Here is a 9,432-nt window from a genome sequence, read left to right on the forward strand (position 1 = left end):
TTCGTACATGTTGAGCGGTACGTTTGAACTGGGTCTGAGGGGTATGGCAGTCTGGCACCAAGGTCTCGACCAATAGTAGAATGGAGACTATTATGGGATGTTCAGTAGGCTAGAATGGATATTCAATGCATATTGTACAAGGAATATACAAGGGATATCAAGGAATATTAGAGAATATACAAATACAATTAAATATATATATATAAATAAATATATATATTCGGTTTAATCTGGCCCTTCACAACACATATCATATATAGAAATAAATACCTTCTGTTCATCATATACAACTTAAATATTTACCTTGGTTTTGATCAAATATAACTAAACTACCTTAATAATTACCTTACTGTAAATGTACGTGTACATAATCATCGTGCAGGTGCCCATCCAGCATGTCCCAATAATCACATCATCAACAACGAGCGTCTCAGTCCTGAGGCTCATTCCTCATTCATTCCTCATCCCTGTACCTCTCAAAAATATATATCTTCTTTGTACATCTTGTATACAAAATCAAACGGTGACCTCTAGGTAGTGATGCACCGATGTGAAAATTGTGGCCGATACCGATAACCGATATTAATATTGCTGTTCTGGCCGATACTGATATTTACCGATGTCGATATCTCTGTATAGAAAACACTTTTTTATGATAATCAAATAAAGAGCTATTTTCCAAAATGCATACATTTTTTTTTTACTTTTGCAATTTATTTTCAGAAATTACTGATATTTTGAAACTATTTAAGGCCAAAACATGTAAAAAAAATGTTTTTTTTTAATTTTTTTTTTAATCTTTTTCCCCCTACTTTTTCCGATTTTTCTCCCACTGTTAGTCGTTATGCCAATTCCCAACCCCCCTTCCTGGTTGTTGCGCACTCCCCCCTACTGTTGGTCGGGGAGGCCGGAGACTGTCGCATGCTTTCCTCCGACGCATGTGCAGCCAGCCGGCAGTCAGCCTGGCTGCGCAGATTCTCACCGGGAGAGTATAACGTGTGGAAGGTCACACTACCTCCCTCCAGATAATGACATTTTTTTATTCTTTTATTTTGTACTGTCGGCCCATATCGGCCCTATCTTGATATCGGACCGATACCGATGTGTAAAAAAACGGCCATATCGGCCGATATTATATCGGCGGCCGATATATCGTGCATCACTACCTCTAGGCAGGGAGCAAAATTAACTTTTTGACTCACCGGCCAGTGGCTGGTAGATGAGAAAAATCTATCCGCCAAGCATATTTCTTACCAGCCAATTTTTTTAATTTTTTTTTTTTTTATAAAATATATATATTATATAATCATACTTGTAGTTGTATTATCTGCGAGACATCGCCACCACGCAACAAGTCAAAATGCTCGCTATCTGCAAACGTTCACTGTCTGTGTGTATACTCGAGTAGCCTCCAGCTCCAGCAAGGATTCTCCGGCGCTGCAGCTGGACCCTATACTGTAGCCTCCAGCTCCAGCAAGGATTCTCCAGCGCTGCAGCTGGACCCTACTGGAGCTAACGTGTACTAGGTAGCTACCTATCCAACGGAGGTATTATGCACTACTAGACTTGCTGGAGCATTTGTTGATATCGGGAGCTATCAGTAGCTAGCCGGCTAGATAACGGACAATGCCTCAGTATTAAACTAAAAGTGAATAGTTGACTGGGTCATTTTGTAACGGTAGCTAACGTTAGACTCTAGCCTCTCTGTTTACATGGGGTTGGGAGGGGCTGGAGGAGGGAGGAGCAGCACGTTGCATGTCTGTGTGCTTGACAGCGAGTGAGAACTCCGCTAAGAATTGGATCATGTTATTCGATCGGTTTTCACATGACTGTTTCGTTGCCCGCCACATGGCGGACAGACCTCTCAGTCCCACCCGCCAAACGTAAAATCTGCCCGCCAATGGCGCTTGGCGGGCTTTAATTTCGCTCCCTGCCTCTAGGCAAAAGAGCCCTGCTTGGTATTTGCACTTGTTTTGGTCTGATGTGGGGATGATAGGGGATGTGTTGCTATTGCTGGCCACACCTCAGGCTCTGCCAAGAGAGGTCTGATTTTTCTTTTCTTTTTCTTTTTTTACAGAGTGCAACACCAAGCAGGGCTCTTTTGCCTAGAGGTCACTGACAGCAGAGTCTACCTTTTTAAGGCCTCCTCCTTTTAGCCCCCCTCCGGCCAGGCCAGCATGGAAGCCACTGCCAGACACACTTGTCTACACCTGCTGGAGGGTGAGTGTCCTTGGGGTAGACTAGCCAGGCAGGGTCCGGGTGGCTGCCAGAAAAGGTCTGGTTCACACCAAGGTCCAATTTCATTTCCATGAGTCATGTAGCTTTGGCCCACATGTTGTCATGAATGAATTTATGCTGGCTTATTCTGAGTGAGACGCTAGTTGTTGTTTTTCCTCTAATTATGCGGAGGAGCTGTTGGCTGCCGCTCCATCTCTGTTTTTCCATTTAATCTTATATCGCTCAGGCTCAGCCAGCCGGACCTGCCCTGTCGCTGTTTGCGTTTGTGTGTGTGTGTGTGTGTGTGTGTCGGTCTAGGTGTGCGTGTGCATGTGTTGATAACTTCCGCTTGTATATTTAGCCGGAACACACCGCGATGTTGTCATGTCTCGTTCTCTGGCTTCCATCCATTAACACTCTGCCAGTATAAATAGAGGCGAGGGTGTCAGGGATGACCGACTGCTCCCCAGCGCCCGCCTTCACGCGCCTCCTACTTTTGGCACCGACAACTCTCATGCTGCGAAGTCACTAAAAAGGAATCTTGATAGAAAACCTTTTCATCATCCTAAGCGCTTATCCCCATGAGGACCCTTTTGTGACGTCTTTGGTTCTCTTGCCGACCGTGGGAGGAGGAAGGAGGGGGGGCAGAGGAGGAGAGAGAGAGAGCGAGAGAATGAGCAAGAATGAGGATCTCCCCCTCTGTCTTTCTGATGTGCGCCGGGGGGGCGTGTTGTTGTGTCATTATTTTTTTTCTTTTTGAGTGGAAAACCCTCAAACAGACTCGTCTGGGCGCTCATTGCATCACAAGTTAAAAGTAGTTTGGATTCACCGGCATGAAAGACAAACGGATCCCTCTCACCCCCCCTCCTCCTCCTCGTCTCCTTCCCGAAGGTATTATTCATCAGTAGGTTGTGCTGTGGAACGTTGACGCCTGTGACAGGTCGGGTCTCTGATGAGAGAGAGAGAGAGAGAGAGAGAGAGAGAGAGAGAGAGAGAGAGAGAGAGAGAGAGATTTTCATTCTGAGAGGTTTGCTTTCTTTTGAAAGGACTCTTCTCTGTTTCTTCTCTTCCAGCCGCCTTAACCTGTCCATCAGCGGAGAGAGAAAGAGAAGGGGGTGAATATGAAGTGTCTGATTCTTATCCACGAGTGTCGTGATCCGTGTTTCCCTGCCGTCTCAGTTTCTCCTCTCAAAACTGTCTCTGCCGGACGCACTGTGGTTGGCAGGATGAATAATAATACCCCCCCCCTCTTTTGTTCATCCTTGTCACCTCCCCCCCATCCATCACTGTGGAATATGCAGGGGGAAAAGCATCCTTTTCAGAGCCTATATTTGTCATGAGAGTATAGTCCTGAGGGTGGGTTTTGAAATTCTGATCATAATAATTAAATGCATGTTCCAGAGGATCTGTCAGCGATCCGTGATCAGCACTCTGAAAGGCTTTCCAATAGACCTGCAGTACAGGCAGAGGCGAGAGGATGCTAATAATAATAATAATAATAAATTACATTTATAGCACTTTTCTGGACACTCAAAGCGCTCTCCACAATGTAGGGTGGAAATTGCCTCCTTCACCACCACTGGTAGCATCCAACCTTGGGCTACGCAGGCTCAATGGCTGCCATACACACTACACAATGGCTGAACGGCTCAGGAGACAGGGATGATTGATATCAGCCAATTAAGGGGAAGGGATGATTAGGTGGCCTTGATGTCAGAGACCTGATTGGGAATTTGTCCAGGAACGTTGGGGAACCCTCTACTCTTTGCGATAGGCGTCCTGGGTTCAGTCAGGACCTCGGTTTAGCGTCTCATCCGAAGCGTCTCATCCCTATCACCGTAACAGCCTAACAGGTGCTAGACTTTTAAGAGGAATGCTACTCCTATACGTTATTCCTATGGTCTAGGACGGTCCACTCACTATATGAACTCTTTCCCAAAGCCAGACACCGGGGGAATTCAACCAGAACTGGACTCAGACTTGTGATGTCATCTGGTATATAGTCTGAAACAGAACATGTACTCTTGTCCCCAGAACCCCCCCCCCAGGCGCTTCTGCCATGCTGCCCCTTCTCCTGTCTGTGGAGCAGCTCCAGACGTTGCACTTGATGTCTATGTATGAGTCTAGCTCTCTGGTTTCTGGCTTCGGGAGAGAGCTCATGTTCATACATATTGATCGTACTGTCCTAGACCATTGTAATAATATCTCTTCTGAATTCTTAAATTGGACAGTGTTTGGTCCGACTCAACAGGAGACCTACTGAAATAAAGCAGCACTCTTATTCAACACTAACATTTCCAGAGAAGTGTGATCTTTCTCTCTCTCGCTCTCTCTCTCTGCACTCTCTCCCTCCCTCTCTCTCTCTCCCTCCATCTCTCCCCCTCCCTCCCTCTCTCTCTCTCTGCTCACTCACTCCCTTCACCCCCACTCCTCTCTGTCTTTTCCCTAGGAGGCATCCTGCTGGCTCTCTCCATGAAGTCTTATTGATATTCTTAGAGAGAGAGAGAGAGAGAGAGAGAGAGAGACTCATATTGTACAGTAGTACTAACGAGAATAAGAAATCACAAGTCACAGTGGGGTATAATGTTTTTTGATCCACTTTTTCTCCCATTTTCTATATTTTCTCCCATCCCAATTTCGTATCATCCAATTCAACCCTCCCCTGTCACGGACGCTGTTTCTTGCCTCCCACAAGCCGGCTGCAATGTGGACTAAGTCATACATAGCACAAGTCCCCTCCGGTACTTGAGGTAACAGCAGTCGCATCTTTTCACCTGCGCAGCTCGATCTCTCAGTGGCGAGGAGTAACGCGTGGGAGGCTCACGCTGCCCCCGACACTTCCTGATTCTACTGCGCAGGCGCACCAACCGACCTGTAGGAGTCGCTGTCCACAACGCCCGATCCCCACCCATCAGTTTCCCACCCCCTAATACGGCCAATGTGTATTAGTACGGACGACCAGCTAAACTGAAAGCAAATGTGGAGCGCTGGGCTCGAACTGACGAGCCCAGCGTCTCCAGCATTTCGTGGCGAGCGCCTTGCCCACTACACCACGTAGCCGCCCATATAATGTTCACTGTTGTGCGGCACACTAATAACCCCTTTCTAGCCTGGGCTGTTACTATTCACAAGCTCATGAATTAGCAATTTGTCAGTCATACAGATTTTCAATAAAGCTTTGATGTTATTTGTAAGTGAAGGAAGATCGCTTCGGTTTATTATTCCCTTGTTATTTTAATTGGACGCTGACACTAAATAAATTTGTTCCTCTGTGACTGCCAGCGACTAGGCTACATTCGGCATATCAGTGGGGAAGTAATGCATCAGGAAAATAAGGTGTGACTGTTTAGTCATCTTTTTCTCCCCCATTCTTTTAAATTAATTGAAAACGTGTTGCCAGCGTTCCTTGCGTGGAAATGCATCTCACTGAATAATACAGGAAGCTTCCTCTGCTCTTCTACTAACGTATTGTATAATTAATACACATTTGCAGGTTTGTCTAGAATTTGAGAGGTCGGACGGTTGTTCTGGACTTTACATTGGAGTACAGCAGTGAGATTGATCAACCTTTCCTGGATTCACAGCAGAAATCCCAAACTCTAATGCTAATTATATCTTGATTGTTGTTTTTAACCGTTGAATGAATATTCAAAGCCGTTTATGTTATATGTAGGCTATGGTTTGTGTTTAATGTATGCTTTTTGTTTACTGGCCTCGCTAATAATACACATTCCGTGACTATTGCACAAATGTCATCCTGTTGTAATTGGTTGGATGATGGTTCTGTAGCTAAATGTAAAGGTAGAGCATGAACCACTGCCAGGGTTTGGGGTTTCGACTCCCACTGGGACTGTAAGGTGTTTAAAGGAACACACCAGCATTATGGGAAATGCGCTTACCGTCTTCTCCAGAGTCAGCCAAGAAGATGGATAGATACCAATTTCCTCTCTGTGCGTTCAGGAGGAAGCTATCTGGCTGCAAGCTAGCCTAGCTTAGCACAAATGAATGGAAGCGGATACGGATCAGCTAGCCTAGCTGTTGGCCAAAAAACCCTCTCCCGGGGTTTTAAGCTAGGCTAGTGGTCTGTATCCGCTTCCATTCATTTGTGCTGTGCTAGGCTAGCTTGCAGCCTGGCCCTGGATAGCTTTCTACTGAATGCACAGAGAGGAAATTAGTATCTATCTTCTTTTCTTGACGCTGGGTGAAGTAGATAAGGGAGGGGAGGGAATTTGAAAAGGAGCAATTTTGTTTTGAGGGAAACAAATGTACAAACCTAGAGAACTGGACAATAGGGGGTGTGTGTGTGGTGTGTGTGTGTGTGGAGCTATAGCTTGCTTGATAAAGATCTTGAGGAAGTGAAAGCCTATGGCCCCCACTGACCCACTATTTATGAGCTGACATGATGGGCACAGCCTCTCAGTGAGTCATCCTGCTTCGGCAGACAGACAGTCACACACACACACACACACACACACTCACTCACACGCAGGAGCACATACATAAATCAACAAATGCACACACACTTACTTACCCCCCCCCCCCCCCCCCCCCCCCCACACACACACACACGTACATGCACAACTTGTTCTCCAAATGGACTGACATCCCAATTACATTTTCAGCTCTGCAATTTGTGCTGTGACCCGTTACTCCTCCATGCTACCTTTGATGTCACATTATTATTCTCATAGTTACTTGTTGGTACATACTCTGAGTCATTCTGTCCTATTTGATAGCACCCCCCCCCCCCCCCTTGTCCAATAAGACTGGTCCCATTATTGGACAAGGGTATTTTACTTTTATATTTACATTATGAAATATTATCTGATATAAGAAACCCAAAACCAAATCAAATGTATTTCCTTATATACAGGGGTATAGGGAGTAGTGTTGTCATGATACTGGAATTTCGACTTCGATACGATACCTTGAAAAGTATCGATATTCGATACCATTTTCGATACCAAAAAAAAAAAATATGTATATACACTTTTTTTAAAACCCTTTGTTTATCTTTAGATCAGACATTTAAAAATAACTAAATTATCTAATCTAAATCAAACCCCTCTTAAAAACAAAAACCTGTTTAACCTAGCCATCTATAAAACATCATGCTAAAACTGTGAAACAAACTCCCCTAAAGAAAGAAATACATAGCAAACATGACTCAGTTATGCAATAGTGCTGCTGCTTTTCATTTGGTTAAAACAACTACAACAATTTTCATGACGGCGAGAGAGAGAGAGAGATATTTCTCCGGAGCTATACTCGGAGCATTTATTAACGTTACATTTTCAACAAGATTGCTGCTAATTGGGGCGCCCCAGTGGCGAACCACATAGCGCGCTCAGCCGCGACACGGGCGACCCGGGTTCGATTCCCGAATCCGTCGTTATTTCCTGAATGTCTTCCCCCCACTCTGTCTCCCATTTCTCCTCTGTACTGGACTGCCCAGTAGTAATAAAGCAATAAAACGCCAAAAAAAATCTTTAAAAAAAAAGAAAAAAGATTGCTGCTAATTAAACACTTCATGGAAACGGGGTAACGTTATGTCGAGTTCATGCGTGTACTAGTGTAGTATGAATGAACTCGACTTAACGTTACTCCATTTTCCATGAAGTAATTATAAAGGTGGCCAACTAGCTAGCATAAGCTAACGGAGGAACGACTAGCTAACGTTAGCTAATAGCTGTATCGTTGGCACTGCTCTGTAACAACGCTTGCAAATGGGCTTTAGCTTTTCCTTCGTCGTTTACTTCAAACCCGAAGTACTTCCAAACAGCACTTCTGCTGTTTTCTTTATCCACAAGCACAAGTTGCGGAGTCTGCACTAGCCATCTTCGGAGCTAAAATCTTTGTTTACAAACTGAAGACAGGTCTGCGAGGGGGAGGGCTGCCACGGAGGAGGAGGAGGGGCATGCGTGCTCTGCAACAGCGTGCGTCTGTCTGTCAACAACTTGCGGTAGAACACTGCAAGCAAGCCAGCTGGTATCGATACTGCAGAAAGTATCGATATTTTGGGAAATGGAGGATAAAAGGATAGTTTTACTTGAGCCTCAATTGCCTGCACAAGAAATGCCACCTTTTTGAACTTTTAAAACAAACCTTTTAGTCCAGACCCTCTTGAGCCCCCCACCCCCTAGCTTGGGGCCCTGGGAAGTCAGCTCCACTATTCTCCACACTTGCTTCCCCCCGCTTATATATACTACTACACGATATATTCCTGTTCCGTGATTTCTTTAATGACCATACTCTTATCTCCCTTCTCTCTCTTTCTCTCTCTCTCTCTCTCTCTCATGCTCACACACACACTTCTGCTCATGCTCTCCAATACTGTTCCCGGGGGGGTTCACATGCCTTCAAGCGACATTGTACTATTGTACTTATTTTATGCCTATTAGTCTGCACGTTTACATTGCACTACTTTTATTGTCTCTCATAATTTATACCTATTCTCATGTATGCATTTTTTTTTTTTTTTTTTTTTTTTTTTTTATAAATTTGTGTGCTGATTTTATGCCTATGTATTCATTTTAATACTAATTGCTGTGGTGCACTCTGGACTGCGGTCCATGTGTGAAGAGTACTATATAGATAGTTATTCATATTTAATATTTATTATTGTTATATTGTAGAAATGTGTACATTGAAATGTCTAAAGTCTTGACGACATTGAAAATGAGGGTGACCTCAATTGTATTTTCGAGTATAAATAAAGGTTGATGATGATACTCCTCCTTCTCCTCTCTCCATCTCACCCCCCCTTCTCCAGATCGGACCATGGACTCGTTCAGCACCAAGAACCTGGCCCTTCAGGCCCAGAAGAAGCTGATGAGCAAGATGGCCACCAAGAGCGTGGCCAGCCTCTTCATCGACGACACGAGCAGCGAGGTCCTGGACGAGCTGTACCGCGTCACCAAGGAGTTCACACGCAACCGCAAGGAGGCCCAGAAGATCATCAAGAACCTGATCAAGATGGTGGTGAAGTTGGGCGTGCTCTACAGGAACAACCAGTTCAACAATGAGGAGTTGGTCCTGGTCGAGAGCTTCAGGTAGGGAGCATGTCGTCTTAGTATTATTTTATTGTTGGCAGAAGGTGGGGCGATTTAAAAGTTTGTTTTTGGGCATATGTAGTGTTTATATTCTTGAATAATGCTATAGGCTACATGAGAAAAATATGTTTTGGTGAGAATTTATGAAACTGCCAGTGGTGCA

The 9,432-nt window shown here is 44.7% G+C and overlaps 1 protein-coding gene across 2 annotated transcripts in view; it reads left to right on the forward strand.

Moving 5' to 3' along the window:
- The window catches only part of tnfaip8l1 (tumor necrosis factor, alpha-induced protein 8-like 1), a 32,381-nt gene that overhangs the window by 21,691 nt on the left and 1,258 nt on the right, over window positions 1–9,432 (forward strand). The window contains exons 1-2 of one of the 2 annotated variants that reach the window (XM_084308811.1): window positions 2,089–2,220; window positions 8,990–9,269. In XM_084308811.1, coding sequence (XP_084164937.1) covers window positions 2,178–2,220; window positions 8,990–9,269 — 323 coding nt within the window. In that variant the 5' untranslated portion in view covers window positions 2,089–2,177. Of the gene's footprint in view, window positions 1–2,088; window positions 2,221–8,989; window positions 9,270–9,432 lie in introns of those variants that run through there. The other variant, XM_084308812.1, reaches the window with a different exon arrangement.

The sequence above is a fragment of the Notolepis coatsorum genome (assembly GCF_963971535.1).
Source record: "Notolepis coatsorum genome assembly, chromosome: 2".
In the NCBI taxonomy this organism is placed as follows: domain Eukaryota; kingdom Metazoa; phylum Chordata; class Actinopteri; order Aulopiformes; family Paralepididae; genus Notolepis; species Notolepis coatsorum.